Here is a 19661-nt window from a genome sequence, read left to right on the forward strand (position 1 = left end):
TCATTTATGTCAAATATCACCCTATGTGTATATTGTACTTTGAGATATTAGTTGAATAATACTCTGAAGATATCCTGAATAGCAAGAAATTTTAAAATAGTTTATTTCATCTCTAGGTGATTCTTCTAAAAGTTTTCTTTTTTAACTATACGTGTATTATTTTAGATTTACTTGCGTATGTAATTAATACAATTAATACAAACGTATATTGGGTGTGGTGGATGCTCAGTTTTGTGGCTTATTTTTTAACTTGATTAGGAGCCATTGACAATAATTTGAAGGTTTTCTCTTAGCAGACTGGTGTTTTGTCTTTTATAATTAGAGGGGGCATGAGGTGCAGGGCAAAAATAGGAAGGAAGCAAGCGCTTCTAAAATTAGGGTTTTTAAAAGGAAGTAAACCTACATTAAATTGTAGGACAAGCAAGTGACTGAGCCGTGCTGCATGTTTTAATTTTTGGAGAACGGGGAAAGGGTACACATGGGGGTGGCCACGTAGGGAATATTTTTTACTATTAAAACAACTAAGTGGTGCTACTTGGAAAATACTGAGGAGGGTAGGGAGTTGGTGGTGTATGGGACGAAAGCATAAATCTAAACGTGAAGCAGGTAATGCTGAAGGGAAAGGGAGGATTTAGGGGGGAAAGGTGAGAGAGAAGAAAATTTAGGTGAGGTCGACATTGCGCAGACCATCAAGTACTGTAGCTTAATTCAGATACAGGTATCTGTGGATTTGAAAGTCACTGTATTTGGGGGTTGGGGGGATATCACCCCAAAGGAGGTAACCAAGGTATAGAACAGAATGTTAGTTGAGATTGAGGAGAAAAATGATGAGTTTGGGAGAGATTATATAAAGAAACATAGAAAGGATTAGGTATGATTAGATGCTAGAAATTAGAAAAAATCAAAATTAAAAATGTGCACATAAATTTTTTTTTCTTATCTCTTTAAAAATTTTTTTTTCACAATGTAATGAAAAAATTGGACAGTTTTGCTATTTATTAGAGTAAGCAGAATTTAAAATAACTTAAGCTGTGGTTTTTTTAATCAATTTTTAGCCTAATTATATAATAGTATAAATAACGTGTGTTTCTTATGAAAACTTACCTGCTACCTGGTAGATACTCCTTCAGCACAAGGTAGTCAAATCAATTGTGCATCTTCTGCCCTTAACAGTATGTAATACTCTGCATTTAACTAGTTTGTTAACCTTTGGCTTAAAGTAATGTAAAATTACTTTAGGATCATATTTGGCTCAAGGAGTTTGGTTTGAGGCTAAGTTGCACGTAGCTAAGATGATGGTGTAGTTTGTCTCAAGGTGTTGGGCATAGAGGAAGTGCCCGTCCTCCTCCTGCCTTTTTATATCTGACGTCCTCATCTAACGTCTCTAATATGTTGCCTAATGTGATTTCTAAGTGTTTTTTTGTCTTTAGTGTTGTGTGCCTAAATTTTCTTACGCAGTTCTCTCTTCTTACTAAATACAGAAGAAAATGTTTTCCTTACCTGACAAGTGTTCTGTTAGAAGTAGAGCTCATCTTTTCTGGAAGGATCACCTAAAATCACTAAATTAAAACTTGCCTAAGTGTTAATTTAATAGCCAAAATATTGGTTGTATAATATAGGTAGTTCCCGACTTTTGTTTGTTAGACACATGAAGTCCTGTTTATATGAAGGGGCACCAAAACCTGGACATCTGCTCCAGTTTCTCAGTGGAAAGAAGAAAAAGGGTAGCACTTTTTATAATATTATTTCAGTTACATTTTGGGAACCAGGTGTATTTTCACTTTATGACATGTAACCATATTTTATAACCATATTTCTTTCAAAATGGGAAAAAGCATTCCATGTTTCAGAGGACAAATCTAGAAGCTTTTGAAACACAACCTACAAGTTACGTTCTTTTTTTGTACTTCTTGTTCTGGTGTGACCTTTCTGAAGGGCAAACTAAGAAGAGTGGCTACATTTGTTTTCAGGTGTTGGAGGAAAGCATAATTCTGACTTGGTAGCTTCAACACAATGGTAAACGAGGAAGAGACTTTTTAGAGCTTTGTTTACTTTAAATCCTTCTGTTTGCCTTGAGACTTTTTAATACCAGTATTAGTAGGATAGTTTCCAGTTTAAAAATCAATGTCTCAGCTAAAGACAGCATTTAAATTCTTATTCATTTCCTACTTTTGTAACTTATTTTCTTTTGACCTCTGGGTCAGGGAGGAAGAAATCAAAACAGGGGGATGGGGGCAGCCAGAGGAGAGAGGGCTGTGAGGCAGCTCTTGGGTCCACCATGGAAGGAAGCTCACACGTATCCACCCTCTACCACGTGCCAGGCGCTCCTGAAAGTTTTGACCCTTAGAGGCAGGTGCTTTCCTTTCATTATCATCAGCCAACACTTACAGAGCGCCGTAGATTCAGGCAGTGTGCAGTTTATAATCTTAGCAGGAAATGTCCTTCCGAGTGACTGTAAGAAGACCTAAAATTGACTCTTGACAAACAGGGATAATTGCGAAAACTTAAAATGTGTTAAGCCAGTGAAAATATGTCCAGTTAAAGTTGATTTCTTGTAATTCAGTAAAGTTATAGTTGTTACCTCTTTATGATATTGGGCAGGTAGCGTCTTAGATATTCTTTAGACTAGCAGTGCTGTCCAACAGAAATAATTTATCCCATATGTAATTTATAATTTTCAAGTAGCCACATTAAAAAAGCAAAGAGAAATAGGTTAATTAATTTTAATTGTGTGTTTTATTTAGCCCAGTTATCCAAAGTATTATCATGTCAACATGGTAATTTATATAGAATTATTAGAGATAGTTTGCATCTTTTTTTATGAGACCTTCAAAATCCAGTGTGTATTTTATACATAGAGTGTGTCTCCATTCAGATGCTAATTTTTCATCCGAAATGCTTGATCTGTATTTAGTCATTAAAATTGCATAAAAATTTAGATTACAAACACTATTAAAGTTTTTCCAATTAATGAATAAAGTACCAGAAAACCCCATTTTCTCTAGTATTTGCATCTGTATTGACAAGACAAGATGTGACTCATCTTTTTAGAATAATTGATTTGACTCTGAAGCAAGAGCATATCAGTTTCAAAACTATCTAAGTTGAGTAAATCCACTAACTCTTGTAACAACTCAGTATTATTGAATTCAGGGGGCGATTATGTAAACTGAAAATCACCTCTAAATTTATGCATATCGCAAAGCAGTCTTCAATTTTTTTGTAGGTTCTGCAGCCAACTTAATGCTTTATCATGAAAATCTTATGCATATTTGTTCATGCTGAAGTGTGTAAAAATCATTATTGATTTGTATTATGAATAGTTTAAATTTTAACAAAAGTTCTAGTACCTGTCTGTCTAGGTCACAAACAAGCTTGCTCTCTCCTGGGATTTGTAAACTGAGCTCAGGCGTGTGCGTTGTGATCCAGGTGAGAAGGTGTAAACCCCGCTGTGATGTTTTCTCTCTGTCGAATACTGGCAAGTGTGCCTGTGGTTTCAAGAAAATCTTGAATTAGAGTTAACAGTACAGTGAACCTTTGTTAAATTCTTCCATGACTTCCAGTGAACATTGGCAGAGAACACATAGTCATTAAATTCATCATCTTCTATTTCTTGTAACAGCTCCATAAACTGGTGATGATTTGTAGCATTTGTACGTATGTACTGAACGATTTTCATAACTGCATCCATAATAGTCTACTTCAGAGCACACGTATTTTCAATATGTTAACACGCACTAGAGCAAATAAGGGAAATAATTCCAGTAAATCTGGGTTTTTGATCCCACGTGTCTTTTTTCTTTTAATCTAGCTGAAAGTGACGGATGTAAAAGATTAAGAAATATTTACAGCATGAGACTGATTGTTTTTAAGGTTGCGGATAGACAAAGATCTTTCAATTAGGAAGTCACTTGAGACAAAGCATACCCAAAGTATTAATTGGCCACCATTTCTTGTCTTGTAAAAGTCATCTAAAGCTAAAAATGAAAGTACTTAAAAATTTCAGATGTTGAATTGATTGATCTTACTAGAAAGGTCTTGTATTCACTGACAGTTGCTTGGTGGATCAATTGAAGATTTTTCACTTTTTATGAAATATCCTTTTTAATCTTTACCTCAAAATTTTAAACATAATTCCTGTAGCTGAAATAATAATTTATTGTTCCATCTTGCCATCTGAAAATGATTTTCTTTCTTGAGTAAGAATTACAAGTGCAAATCCTAAAAATCACTAAGAAATTTTTTTATTATACATTTCATTCTGATTTCTTTGTGAAAAACTGCATTGATTATATTTTGACTTGTAGAGAGGCAACTTCTCATTAAATTATTATGCACTTGCTGAAAATGACTCAATATTGTCTACTTTATTATCTTAAAACTTTTTTCCACACAGCTTGGTAATTTTGCTCCTCTGTAGTAAGTTGTAATTGCCATTCTTCGTAAAATTTGTGATATACCTTCTCCACTTGATTCTGCCTCATTAGTGTGCCTTCATTTGGAAGTGAAAAAAATTTTCATTCTTAATTTTTAAGCCAGAAGGATAATTTGATTATATTATAATTAAAACAAGTGTTTATTTATTTTTTTTTAATGCAGGCACTGGGGATTGAACCCAGAACCTTGTGCATACTAAGCAGGCACTCTACCACCCCCCAAATAAGTATTTTAATTTAACTACCAATTACAGTTTACATAGGTGTCCCTGTAACTCATGCTGTCTGCATAAGATAACGCAAATAAACACATGGCGCTGCATTATTGCATAGAAAAATAACTCTAACTGAGTCTTTCTGTTGACACAAACTAGACTGGTGATGCGCTTAGGTTCAGTCCTAGAAATGACACGTGCACCCACCGTGTGCACTGCAGTACATCCTACATTGTATAATCATAAAAGTGAAATATAGTATTACCAAAACCATGAAGTTGTATTTAATGGAGAAGTATTGTATACTGCTTCAGTTGTTAAGTAAAATTTTGTGTCAAGTAAAATGTTTAAATTCAGCTTCTCAGTTGCATCAGCCACGTTAGCACAGCTCTGGAGCCCAGAGCAACTTGCTTGAATGGTGACCATTCAGAGAGCGGGAGCAGCTAGACCCGGTTAAGCCAGGTTAGTTCAGAATGGAGCAAGCCATAAATAAATCTGTATTTCAATGTATGAAAATGTTACTTTAACAAATGTTAAAGCCTGAATCCATGTCACACCAAAAAGAACTACTTTAATACGGAAAAAATTAGTTATTTCATATCATGTGAAACAATTTGTTTCTTAAAGCAGCCATTTCTTGGTGGAGGTTAAGGGGTTCACGTTCCAATCAGCTACTCCAGCAGCATGTAAATACATGAGAGGTGATCTGTGTTTGCTCTTAAACTTCCTTTCCTAGGTGAACATTAGCATTTGGAGTTGTTTTTGTTTTGAACGCTGAGCACAGTTTTAGCTGAAATACACGCATCTATTTATGCAAAGATAACATAAACACGTGAGCAGGAGTTAGAGTAACAGAGCAGTTTCATTCGTCAGTGACGCCTGGGGTTCCTGGAGGAGCCAAGTGCCTTAAGCCCAGGTTTACGGAGCAGACCTTACCCCCTTCACATTTATGCCGAGTGGAAGCAGGAAATTAAACCTTTTCAGTAATTTAATTCCTCTGTGTATTTGTCGTAAAACTGATAAGGGATTATTCTCCTGCCATTGCTGGTATTTGACCATAGAGAAAGGGTCCAGGATGTAAAAGGCAGCTTTTGCTCCTCGTGGAAATGTTAGGGGTTGAGCACAGGCACTGGGAGAGCACGTCAGGGGTTCTTGATTGCCGGCGCAGGTAGGTAGTTAATGGGGAGAGGGGGTGTTGAGTAATTACCTATATATTTCAGTTAAAGTTTTCAAAAGCATTCACAGTTTGACTCCTGTGAATAAAAGATGCAAGCTGTGCTTTTGTGGGTAATTTTTTAAAAATTGCTTTCCATCATCCTCTTTTCAATTTTTTTTATAGACTGGTTTCAGGTATGTAAGAAATGTTTTTTGGATTCTGCTAGAGATGACCTAATTTTTACTAATCGCTATGCATTCAAAGTTTTGTTTGCTCAGAATGGCAGTGTTAATGTCATTATTCTTCGGTAGTTACAATAAGTAGTTTTGTTCAAAGCTGCAGTATTGGTACTAGCTTGTAAGTTGTTACTGTTAAGACTGGGCTTATTTCAGGAAAAAAAAAGAATGCTGATGTATAAGTTGAAGTTACTATGTGTGATTCCTTATGTTATTTGCTTGTTGTCTTGCACAGACACACACACACATACACACAAAATATCAGTCATAAAGAATACCTTAAATGTCTTTCTTCAAAACGGTTGTCAGTTTCCTGAAAGATGTAGCCACTCTTTTACAGTTTTGTCTTCTAACACTTCAGAATGAAAAGATGCATTCTTCTCAGCCATCTGAATTCAATTTATTTAAATTAAATTATGGGTAAAACGTATAGCTTTTCATTTTTTATCCAGCTATCCCCACAGGTTAATTGTCTTTTCCCTGCTTTTCACTTAAACCTCTCCTCCCCGCAAACTCCCCGTTAATTTGAGTTGGGAAGGATCACATGATGTTAAAGCTTCAGGCTTCATGCTCCAGGAATAGGATTGGAGGTTTGTGTTTCATTTTCCATGTGTTACACACCACTAAAAAGAATATAACACATGTAGCAGCTTATTTCATTTTTGAAAGAGGAATTGGAGAACCTTTGAATAAAAATGTGAAAAGAAGTTAGTGTTCATTGCCTATGTGGCTTTTTAAAAAGGTTCTTAAAAAACATTCCATTGTGGATTCCAAGTCCTCTTTCAACTCACCAGCGATAGTAACTGCCTGCAGAGCCATGTGATCGTCTTGACAGCAGCCAGGCCTTTCAGTGATTCCATTACTGTGGTTTCCGCAAGCTCTGTACACGCATTGATTAATGTTTTCCTTGCAGTTATCGCTGTGATGATTTTGTGGTCAATGACACCAAGCTGGGACTGGTACAGAAAGTCAGAGAACACTTACAGAACTTGGAAAAGTAAGTAACAGGCCTTGGGAGAGAAGGGGTGGAATGGGATTGAGGGGTCTTGTAGAATTTCTGAGCAGGATTTTTGTTCATGAGTTCTGTACTTCATCATGTTTTTAGTGTGATTGAAATGTGAACGACTCAAACCTCAGATATGGGTGTCTGAAAATCCTCACGGTTCCTGATCATAGCTCAGCGTTCGTGCCATTTAACATTTGTATCCGTATCCGAGGGCTCCAGAGCCCGTTTTCTCAGTTATCACCCCACCAACCTGTCAGCTCCCCAGTTTATTTGCAAGGGGAATTTTGGGACTGCACAGGATGGGCAGAAAACAAAATAATCATTATAGAGTTTCCTTTGTTATAAAGCCTTATGAAATGTACTATGAGGTCTTCATAGAAGCTCTGAAATTGATCATTTTTAAGGGAAATTAGGATGAATTACATTGTTCTTCACTTTGCATCACTGTTAGAGCACAGGATCCTACTTTCTTTCCCTTTTTTGGTAGGGACGGTATATATCACAGAAGTACAGGAAGCTGTGAAATGCTTTGTCATCATAAGGAAGTTAAAGTACCTATGTGGATAGTTTTTTTTGTTTGTTTGTTTTGTTTTGTTTTTGCTATGGCTAAATCGGTTAGTCACATAAAACCCACTGGACCCAAAATTCAAGCAGTAACAGAAGCCCAAGTAGCCATGGTCTTTGAAGCTGCAGTGGATAAAAGCATGGCCCAGAGTGATTGCTGACTCAGGTGGAATTTGTGTAATTCACCCCTGATTGTCAGGTGCTATCTAATGTATTTGGACACTATTGTGAGATCACGCCAGAAGTGAGGTCCCTTAGCAAACTTACATGCAAAGCCGATAAGAGTATTTTGAAATTGCATACTGAGGGGGAATAACCCAAGCTCTTTGCGTGAAACACTGTCCAGCTTTGGTTAGCCAAAGTCTCTTGCATGTCTCCACCAGATAGGTTATAAGCTGATAAAGAAGAATTGATTCTTTAAAAGTCTCAACCAGTTAGAACACTTTGGGTTTAAGTACTTTTAGGCTTGTCATCTTGTGTCTCCTCTCCTTTTCAAAGAGCCTCCTCCCTTCTTTTAATTTGAACAAAGCAGCAGGAGCCCTGTCTGGAATGAGTCACAGATACAGATGCATAGATGCAACGTACTGAATTTTGTCTCAGATTGTCATAATTAACTGCAAAGTAGGAGACTCCTGCAGTAATTTATGTAACATCACTCTCTGATGTGGTGATGTCGTTGTAAAGATCTCACTAACCTGATTCTTTGTTAGAGAAGTGGGTAGCTACCAGGTTATTTTTTCCTGCTGCTTAGAATTTTCTCTAAGAAAAGGCTGCCATCTCAATGCCAGATAACTTCCTCAGAACTAAGTCAAACAGAAAACAGGACATTCGGGAACCTGCTTGCATTTATGCAGTTATCAGATCTTTTATTGCCATTGACCGCGTCACCGGGGAAAAGATGTCACCGATCGCCTTGTCTACACTTCTACTTGGCCCCACTGGAAAAAATCTACCTTGTAGTCCTTTTCGTATGTCGAGGAACATCACCTAGGTTTACTTTTATGTTTTTCAAATGCAGGCTGGAATCTATAATGACCGCTACAAGTTAGAGCTGTGCTTCCAGTCATGTTTGATTTCAGACCGTGGGGCACGCGCTCGAGAGCAGCGCTGTGCGACAGAAACGTTCTGTGATCGGCGCTGTCCAGTCAGGTGGCCGCGAGACACACGTGACTGTTGAGCACCTGAAAAATTGCTCGTGTGACGAGGAGCTGAGTTTTAAATTTTACTTACGTTTAATTAGGTTGATGTAGCCGCATGTAGATGTAGTGCGTGGCTACCGGATTAAACAGCTTGGATCTAAAGGATTCTGCCCTTTTGAGAATCACTGATGGTAAAATTTAGTAACTTACATTTTGAAAAGCTAAATGCCTTATTTATATAAGTTGAAACTAAAAGTCAACTATCAGGCATTGTCACTAAGTAGCATATACACAGTGCTTGTGACTCAGCTTCTTTACTGACAGGATTTGTGAGGAAGTAAGTTAGCATCGCAGTCCATGGGGTTGATCTTTTCTTGTCTTGTAGTCACCAAGGCACTGAGGGACACACACACAGTTCTGAAGACTTGTTTCCTAAGAACATTTTTAGATTTGAAGCAACTGACTGTCACTAATATCTGATGCTCCAAAGACATTATAGTTCCTGTGGAAATTCTGAAAAGAAAAATAATTATGTATTTACTCTGGATTAGCCTGGTACTTTTGGAATACAGGAAGGAGTTGGTAGACTTAAAAGTCTGTGTTGTTTAATAGTAGTTTTTACTTCCTTTAGATCAGTTCTCCTGACATATAATAATTTGAAAGTGATGCTTTGAAGATAGGAATTGCTTTCTGGTAAATTTCAAACAAAATCTCTTTCATCAAGAAAAATTTAAATAATTTAAATTCAGGACTTATGTGCTAATTAGGATTTCTTTTAGAATATGCTTTGTACCATAGCGGAGTCAAATGAATTTATATATGCCTATGACTTATTTATCATTCTGCAGACTCAGTATATCATCATCTATTACAACATATGAATAAAACATGATCCCTTTATTAAACTTAAGAAAGAAGTAGCATAGTGTCTGAGACTTAGTGTTAACTCTCAGAATAATCGTGTCAGACCAGGGCTGTCCTTTTGTTACAAGGAAGGCCTGTGCTCCTGTTGGAAGCTTCACCATCATTTAGATAGAGAGAGTGGTGGCGGCGAGGGACTGCCCCACAAACCACATCTACCTGGCCAGCTTTTCTGGGAAGCTCCTGCCGGAGGAGCAGCGGGGATTTCCAGGGAAGTGGAGCTCCTGCGTTACTTGAAATCCTTGTGGGCTGCAGTGGGCCCAACGTGTCCCTTCCTGGCCTGTCTGAGCAGCCAGGCTCCATACCCTGGATGCTTCAAACAGCCACGCTTATTGTTTACTTTGTTGTGGAGTGTGTCTGTACTAATGTCTTTTTGACCATCTGTTTGTGTTTTAATAGCTCAGCTTTCGCAGCTGACAGGCATAGGAAAAGAAAACTTTTGGAAAACTCATCACTAAACAGCAAGTTATTGAAAGTAAATGTAAGTAATTAAAATTTATTCAGCTGTAAGAATTGGTTGAGATCTAGTCACTGTTTGATTACAGTTCTAACATTAATGTTGCCCCTTGTAAACTTTTGTAACTGCATGCCTTGGACTTGGATTATTTTACAAAATGTTTGCCACTTGTACTAATGATCCTTGATGCGACTCAGTCCCCCAGGGGGTCCGTCTGTCAGTGCCTTCCCTCTGTCAGGGTTGCTGCCCTGCTCCTCTGCCTTAGCAAGCGTTAGTTCTTCTTGCTTACTTGGCTGCCTTACTACTCCGTTTCTGTAGGATCCCAGAGTTCTTGCTTCCTTCTGTTTAAGGTCCCTAGTGCAAACTCCAGGGGTCTGAAGTTTGGGTACGTTTTCTTTCTTAGGACTGCATTAATACAGTTTCACCGTAAAAGAATATGCTTTCTCATTCTGATATGCAGCTGTTACCAGATGTATGAGCCATGAATGGAGTAACAAAACGTAAAGATCACTAAATACTTCTAAATACAACAGTAATTTCAACCTGCATCTACCCCCGTGCTGTCACGCTAGCTATGTTTAGACACGCTCTTAGCTAAAGTGTTACAACTTCGTGGAGGAAAGAGCTGACGTGACGCTTTGGCCTGGATTGGTAGATTGACTTCCCACGTGTAGTATTCAGACATCGTGGTGCATTTGTACAGCTAATCAGAAAACTAAACCTTAGTCTTTAAGGGAAGTCCAGGTGGTGTTTTAAGATTGGAATTCCACTGCTAGGAAAACATGTATTGATTATTTACGTGGCTTAGAACTAAAAGGTGGGGGACAGAAGTACTTGGGATGTATGTATTTATATTTTTTCCAATTTGTAGTAGCTTTAATAGAATCTTACACAAGTATTAAGTTTTTCTAAACATATTTCTTTGAAGGACCTGCCTGGTTTCTGCAGTGTGTACTACACAGTAGTTAGTAATGCCGATTCCCTCATAAGCTTCCATAAGATACTCCCATTTAGAACAGTTCTAAGATCAGAAAGAGCCTCCTAAAAATATCCAGACACTTACACAGAGAGTAGAAAGGGAATTTGAAATATTCGTTGGGCAGAAAAGAATCAGTTCCAAGCTGGCTTGATGCTAGAGTTTCAAGTTCAGCCCTTCGCTCCGCTTTGATGTTTGGAACAGTTGGCCTTCTCTTGGCGTTCCTGATGGCTGCCTCTTGTTCCGTTTTACAGGGAAGCACCACTGCCATTTGTGCCACAGGCCTGCGGAATTTGGGGAACACGTGTTTCATGAATGCCATCCTTCAGTCCCTCAGGTAATGTTACAGCCAGAGCCTAAGTACCTGACGTCAGTTTCGAGTGGAACGATTAAGAGCAAGGGCTGTGGGTTCCGATCCTGCCTCTGCCACTGACTCTAGTCTAGGAACTTGGGGCAGGTACCCCAGCTCCCTGTGCCTTGCTTTTCTCATCAGTGGAACGGGGGATAGTAGTGAACCTCACAGGGTGGTTGGTAAGCTATTACACAATTTGTACAAAGTGCTTAGAACAGTGCCTGGCAGCTAATAACTGTTAGCTGTTACTATTATTTGGTTCCTGTTGCTTCTTGAATAGGGTTGAGCACAGGCCTGCAAACTTCTGTAAAAGGCCAGGTTAAATACATCTTTTTAATCTTTGCCACATCTAGTCTTCTCCCTTCAGCAGCCCCTCCCTTTTACACAACTCTTCAGAAATATAAAAGCCACTTTAAAAATAAAAGCCCACTTGTCCAGGGCCAAATTTGTCCCCGTGGGCCACAGTTTGCAGACTCCTGGGCTATAAGGAACCTTGTTCAGAGAACCTGGTTCAATGATTCATTCTTAAGTATGGTCATAAGATCAGAGGTTTAGAAGATCTTGAAAATGTAAGATGAGCAGTAAAAATAAAACTGACAACAAGGCTGAGCTGTTACATAAAAGAAGTTATTTTGAAAGTTGTGTACTTTTAGATTTTTAATGTGGCATCAAAGACCAGAATAAATTATATTTTCCCAAGGCCACCTTGCTAATGAGGAGCAGAAGCCGAGTTCGATCTCTCCTTAAAGGCACTGACCTTTACTAGGTACTGGCTTGTCTAGTCTTGCTCAAGGAAGAAGTTCTAGTCACTGCTGAATTCTCCTGGTGACTCTGGGGGGCGTATTTAAACAGCGTGATTGGTGTCGTGATTTGTTTTTATTTGAGGAAATTATTGAACGCTTGGGAGCAAACACCCTGAAAAGAAATGATTGCAATCTATAGATTGTGTGTGTGTGTGTTGGGGGTGCGCGGAGGAGAGGGGATTGGGGATTTTTTGAACAGAGGTTTTGCTCTGAGGTCTTTATTTCTGCAAAGTCATCTGCTTCTATTGTTTTCTTGGAGTAAATGAGGAGACTTAGTGAAGAGATTGCACTGAGTGTACAGTTCTAATGAGAAATTGCAAGGTGACATTTTCAAAGTCCGTATGTAGGTCTCAGAGTACTTTCTTCACAGTCTTAGTACATTAAAAAAAATAATTTTCTTCCCTTCCTTTTAAAATAGTAACATTGAGCAGTTTTGCTGTTATTTCAAAGAACTGCCCGCCGTGGAGTTAAGGAATGGGAAGACAGCAGGAAGGCGGACGTACCACACCAGGAGCCAGGGGGACAACAACGTGTGAGTCTAAGAATGTGTCCTTTCTGGCTTTGAGCTGCTGAGCAAATGACCCTTACTGGTGATTTCCATTGCATTATGCGAGTTAATAGGCACATGCATTTCAAAAACAGCCTCTTCTAAAAATTGCGTGTAAGTATCTAGCTGGCAGCCTTAATAATTATTGGAATTCTTTTGTGTCTATTTACCTAATAGTCAGGATAAATTTAGTACTCTGTCTACCTGCTGAGTCTGTGGATTTGGACATTCTAAAAGTGACGTGTGTATGAAATACAGTTCTGGGTGTAGACCAGCATGAGTGTCGTTAGGCTTTGTGAGCTGATTTGTCTGATAGGGTTAGGTAAACTGGTCTTGGATAATTAAATTAATTTGTAGTTACCAAATTATTTGCGGGGGCAGTACAGTCAATTTTTATTTGAAATGGAAGGGAAAAAAATTGACAATTGAACCAAACCAATATGCATTCAAATTCAGTGCAGCCATGTTCTCGTTTGGGTTTAAAGATGTATCATATTATGAAAGCCTTGACGGCTGAGAGAGAATAGGAGACCGTGCTGGAACATTGTGCAGCGTGGAGTGTGCAGCAGGCCAGGGTGGGCGGGAACCTCCACGCCGGGCACGGGAGTGGGGAGGGCGTGACCTCACTGGAAGCGCTGTGCCAGGAGCTTACTTCAGTAGCAGCATGTGGATGAGCTGGAACGTGCTGCGTTCCAGGAGACTTCACGCTTTGGAGTAATTGGTTAGAGGAAATGGTGAAATGACAAGGAAGAACTACATGTGCACAGAAGTTCGGGAGGAATTAGTAGCACTTGATGCATTAGCGTCATTTAGGATGTAGTTACACATTGCAGAAGTTGCCTCTGGCCATGTCGGCAGAAAAGGAATGTCCTGAAAGTGTGTTGGTGAGCTCACCGTTACTGGATGGGTAGAAAATCGGGTCTGGAGTCCAGGCCTGCATAAGGATGTCTCATCAGGACCCCTGCCCAGGGCCACAGCGGAGTTCCCACTGCCTGCACGGCTGGAGTTGGGTGCCGGCTGGATGCTGTCACTGCTGTCCCTGCTGTCCCTGCCCTCCCGATGGTGCTCTTGGCCACCAGGAAGGATTTGGCACTGTCTCGGCTTCTTTGCATCACTAACTCCTGCTTCACAGAGGCAGAACCCAGGCCATGTGCCTGAGTCCTGGCTGCCAGGGGTGCTGAGAAAGCAAGTATCAGCCTTTTCAGCTTCCATAGTGGGTGGCAGGCTCGGACTCGCACAAGACTCTTCAGGTGGGGCTCCTCAAACACAGGAAGAGGGTTCAGGGACTAGGAAGTAAAAAACACAAACCTGTTGGATGACAGGTGTTGAGAAAGAAGATACCGAGATCCTCTGAGGCATCAGGCAGGTGTCCATGAGTATGGCAGCTGTAGTGACGGACACAGTCTGAAGTTGACGTTTATCAGTTTACCTACGTGCACAGAAAACCAAAACTGACAGTGACTTAAATATTCGTGGTTTATTTTCTCATGTCAAGTTGGAGGTTATCCATCTAGGTTTATTTCACATGACCATCAGGCTCCTTCTGGCTTTCTGCTGCACTCTCCCTGGGGTGAGGCTCTCATCCACAGATTCCAGGGTGACTCTGGAGCAGCAGCATTTGGTCCTCATTCTAGCTAGAAGGGCGGGCTTAACAAGGACTACTCTTTCTCTTTCTCGTTAAGGAAATTTCTCAGAAGTTGGACACACTCAAAGGAGAAAATGGAAGTTGTATTCCTGTGAGAGAAGGGGCGATAGGCTATAGAAGGACAGCAGGGAGGATACAGAGAGCAGGTTTAGTGCACACTGCGTCTCAAGAGACAAGAGGACATGCAGTAGAGAATTCCTGTTGGAACTGGGAAACTCTTGAATCAAAGCGGTCACGAAAAAAATCTGGCTTTCAGATTTGGCTTTGAGAGTCATTGGTATAAACTTGAGTGTTGACCCTTGAGTCCAGATGAACTCTCTGAGGCAGAGATGAGCAGATGGTCACACACTGAGGTCTGGGAAGTGCTCCTAGTGAGGGCTAAGAAGGAAAAATTTAGGAGATGGAGAAAGAGATTCTGTTCCTTATTTTAAGTTTTTTAAAATGAACATTCTTAACTAATTGGTTTGTAACTTACCCATTGCTTTATTCTATAAGTATGACAGTACTTGGCACACTCAGAGTTCACTATGTGTTAAAAAAAACTAGTTTTGTCAGTAATTACTGCTGTTTATTTGGGTTTTTGAGATGCTATTACTTAACTCTCAGACTTAGTTCAGAAGAGACCACACCCTTTTTATGTCTTCAATTTTTTTATTATGAATTTTAGAGAATTGAACATTGTATATTGAAATACTAGCCTCTCACTAAATGCCAAGAGTCCCATCATCCCTTCCTCTTTTCCAGGTCTTTGGTGGAAGAGTTTAGAAAGACACTGTGTGCTTTATGGCAAGGTAGCCAGACTGCATTCAGCCCAGAGTCCTTATTTTACGTTGTTTGGAAGATTATGCCAAGTTTTAGGTAAGTATTATTTAATAAAGGCTATTTGAAATATTAATATTAGTCCTTACCCTGTTCCTGAGACGATTTCCAACAAAGTGGTGGTATTTTAAACAATAAAGGCTAGTATTTGTTGGTTTTTTTTTGGTTGGACCTTTTTTTAAAAAACATTTTCTTATTGAGTTATGATCATTTTACAATGTTGTGTCAAATTCCAGTGTAGAGCACAATTTTTCAGTTATACATGAACATGCATATATTCATTGTCACATTTTTTGCACTGTGAGCTACCACAAGATCTTGTATATATTTCCCTGTGCTACACAGTACAATCTTGTTTATCTGTTCTACATTTTGAAATCCCAATCTGTCCCTTCCCACCCCCCACCCCCTTGGCAACCCACAAGTTTGTATTCTATGTCTGTGAGTCTGTTTCTGTTTTGTATTTATGTTTTGTTTTGTTTTAAGATTCCACATATGAGCGATCTCATATGGTATTTTTCTTTCTCTTTCTGGCTTACTTCACTTAGGATGACATTCTCCAGGAACATCCATGTTGCTGCAAATGGTGTTATGTTTTCGGTTTTTGTGGGTGAATAGTATTCCATTGTATAAATATACCACTTCTTCTTTATCCAGTCATCTGTTGATGGACATTTAGGCTGTTTCCATGTCTTGGCTATTGTAAATAGTGCTGCTATGAACATTGGGGTGCAGGTGTCATCCTGAAGTAGGGTTCCATCTGGATATATGCCCAGGAGCGGGATTCCTGGGTCATATGGTAAGTCTATTCCTAGTGTTTTGAGGAATCTCCATACTGTTTTCCACAGTGGCTGCACCAAACTGCATTCCCACCAGCAGTGTAGGAGGGTTCCCTTTCCTCCACAGCCTCTCCAGCATTTGTCATTTGTGGACTTTTGAATGATGGCCATTCTGACTGGTGTGAGGTGATACCTCATTGTAGTTTTGATTTGCATTTCTCTGATAATTAGTGATATTGAGCATTTTTTCATGTGCCTGTTGATCATTTATATGTCTTCCTTGGAGAATTGCTTGTTTAGGTCTTCTGCCCATCTTTGGATTGGGTTGTTATTTTTTTTTTTCTTACTATGTCATATGAGCTGCTTATATGTTCTGGAGATCAAGCCTTTGTCAGTTTCATTTGCAAAAATGTTCTCCCATTCCATAGGTTGTCATTTTGTTTTACTTATGGTTTCCTTTGCTGTGCAGAAGCTTGTAAGTTTCATTAGGTCCCGTTTGTTTATTCTTGCTTTTATTTCTATTGCTTGAATAGACTGCCCTAGGAGAACATTTTTGAGATGTATGTCAGATAATGTTTTGCCTATGTTTTCTTCTAGGAGGTTTATTGTATCTTGTCTTATGTTTAAGTCTTTGGTCCATTTTGAGTTTATTTTTGTGTATGGTGTAAGGGAGTGTTCTAGCTTCATTGATATACATGCTGCTGTCCAGTTTTCCCAACACCATTTGCTGAAGAGACTGTCTTTATCTCATTGTATATTCTTACCTCCTTTGTCGAAGATTAGTTGACCAAAAGTTTGTGGGTTCATTTCTGGGCTCTCTATTCTGTTCCATTGGTCCATATGTCTGTTTTTGTACCAATACCATGCTGTCTTGATGACTAGCTCTGTAGTATTGTTTGAAGTCTGGAAGAGTTATTCCTCCAGCCTCTTTCTTTTTCTTCAGTAATGCTTTGGCAATTCTAGGTCTTTTGTGGTTCCATATAAATTTTATTATGATTTGTTCTAGTTCTGTGAAATATGTCTGGGGTAATTTGATAGGGATTGCATTAAATCTGTAGATTGCCTTGGGCAGTGTGACCATTTTAGCAATATTGATTCTTCCAATCTAGGAGTATGGGATATCTTTCCATTTTTTTAAGTCTTAATTTCCTTAATCAATGTTTTATAGTTTTCTGTGTATAATTCTTTCACCTCCTTGGTTAGATTTATTCCCAGATATTTTATTACTTTGGGTGCTATTTTAAAGGGGATTGTTTCTTTATTTTCTTTTTCCATTGATTCATCATTAGTGTAAAGAAATGCAACTGATTTTTGTACATGAATCTTGTAACCTGCTACCTTGCTGAATTCTTCAATTACTTCTAGTAGTTTTTGTGTGGACCTTTCAGGGTTTTCTATATATAGTATCATGTTCTCTGCATATAGTGACACTTTTACCTCTTCTTTTCTGATTTGGATCCCTTTTATTTCTCTCTCTTGCCTGACTGCTTGTGGCTAGGACTTCCAAGACTATGTTGAATAGGAGTGGTGATAGCGGGCAGCCTTGTCTTGTCCCAGATTTTAGTGGGAAGCTTTTGAGTTTTTCACCGTTGAGTACTATGCTGGCAGTAGGTTTGTCATATATAGCTTTTATTATATTGAGATATGTTCCCTCTATACCCACTTTGGTGAGAGTTTTTATCATAAATGGGTGTTGAATTTTATCAAATGCTTTTTCTGCATCAATTGAGATGATCATGTGGTTTCTGTCCTTTCTCTTGTTGATGTGATGTGTTACATTGATTGATTTGCATACGTTGAACCACCCTTGTGTCCCTGGGATGAACCCCACTTGATCATGATGTATAATCTTTTTTATGTGCTGTTGGATTCTATTTGCTAATATTCTGGTGAGGATTTTGCATCTATGTTCATCAGTGATATTGGCCTATAATTCTTTTTGGTAGTGTCTTTGCCTGGTTTTGGTATCAGGGTGATGGTGGCTTCATAAAATGAGTTTGGGAATATTCCCTCCTTTTCAATCTTCTGGAAGAGTTTGAGAAGGACTGGTATGAGTTCTTCTTTGTATTTTTGGTAGAATTCCCTGGTGAAGCCGTCTGGTGCTGGACTTTTATTTGTAGGGAGGTTTTTTATTGCTAATTCGATTTCATTTCTAGTGATCTGTTTGTTCAAGTGGTCAGTTTCTTCTTGATTCAGTCTTGGTGGACTGTATGTTTCCAGAAACTTGTCCATCTCCTCTAGGTTATCCATTTTGGTTCTATATAGTTTTTCATAATATTCTCAAATGATATTCTGTATTTCTATGTTATTTGTTGTAATTTCTCCATTTTCCTTTCTTATTTTGCTTATTTGTGCTATTTTTTCTTTGTGAGTTTCATCAGAGGTTTGTCAATTTTATTTACTCTTTCAAAAAACCAGCTTTTTGTTTGATTGATTTTTTCTATTTTTTTTTTTTAATCTCTATTTCCTCCCTGATCTTTATTCTTTCCTTCCTTCTGCTGCTTTTTGGGGTTTTTCTTTTGCTCTTCTTTTTCTAATTCTTTTAGCTGGTGGGTTAGATTATTTATTTGAGATTGTTCTTTTTTCTTGAGGAAGGCCTGTATCGCTATAAACTTCCCTCTTAGCACTGCCTTTGCTGTGTCCCATAAATTTTGTGTGGTTGTGTGTTGATTTTTTAAAAGGAGAAGAGCAGAAGTTCAATATATTCAACTAGATAGATGAATGTGTTTATATAAATAATAGATAGACCTTAGAAATGTCTTTAACAAGAGGGTAGGGCATTTTGTTGTTATAAAAACAAAGCCCTTGTAAATAATTTATGTGCCTTTGGAAAACAAAGTAGACAAATTTTCCTTGATTCTTTCAAAATCTTCTAAGCAATAATTATGATCATACACTGTATCGTTATTTGAACTTAAAAAAAATTCCAAATGTAGTCAGTAGGAAACTATGGTATTGTATTCACTGTTCTGGATTCTGAAGACCTTAGAAGACTAGTGAAGTCCTTTGGGATTCACTTTCCAGAAGATAACACAATGACCAGGGTCACCTAATGTGGCTGTAAAGTCACTGTGTTTTCCACATTCTCTATCTAGTCTTACGTGAGTAGAGAGCCATCCCTGCTGTGAGAGGATGCGCCCTCTTGCCCTAGGTTGGTCATCCCTGTGGGGAATCAGGTGTCAGCAGATTAGGGGCCCTGCAGGTGTTTGACAACAGCCTTTGCCACCTTCTGCTGATTTTATCTTTGTGAAGCAAGTCGTGGTTCTTCCTAGTCATGGTTTTGGCGCCTAAAGTACATCTGTCCGTCTTTTTTGAAACAGCATGCTGTAGTGAGACAGCAATGTATCTGGCTCTATTGTCTAACAGTGGTTTAGACATATTGATAGTTTGGAGAAGTGTTTAAAGGGTAACAACGTCAAAGGACTATAATTTGTTGCCTTACTGAAGAGTCTAGCCTTGAGGATCAGACGTAATTGACTCTCATTACCCTGGTCTTTGTTGTGAAGGAAACTTCTTTTATGTTTGATGTCATTTAAATCCCCTCTCAGGCGAGACTAATTTTGTAAGAACTTCAGAATTTCTTGACTCTAAATAGGAAAGGTAGAAATAA

At 38.7% G+C, this 19661-nt stretch overlaps 1 protein-coding gene across 4 annotated transcripts in view; it reads left to right on the forward strand.

The window, feature by feature from the left end:
• USP3 (ubiquitin specific peptidase 3) overlaps nt 1–19661 on the forward strand; it is an 82275-nt gene that overhangs the window by 35971 nt on the left and 26643 nt on the right. For all 4 annotated transcript variants that reach the window (XR_010380803.1, XM_064485444.1, XM_064485445.1 and 1 more), the window contains 5 exons: nt 6957–7040; nt 10073–10154; nt 11361–11443; nt 12680–12793; nt 15198–15311. Coding sequence is in view for 3 of the 4 variants with exons in the window: in XM_064485444.1 (XP_064341514.1) it covers nt 6957–7040; nt 10073–10154; nt 11361–11443; nt 12680–12793; nt 15198–15311 (477 nt within the window). In the remaining variant the exon portion in view is untranslated. The remainder of the gene's footprint in view (nt 1–6956; nt 7041–10072; nt 10155–11360; nt 11444–12679; nt 12794–15197; nt 15312–19661) is intronic.

This window comes from Camelus dromedarius, chromosome 5 (assembly GCF_036321535.1).
Source record: "Camelus dromedarius isolate mCamDro1 chromosome 5, mCamDro1.pat, whole genome shotgun sequence".
NCBI lineage: Eukaryota > Metazoa > Chordata > Mammalia > Artiodactyla > Camelidae > Camelus > Camelus dromedarius.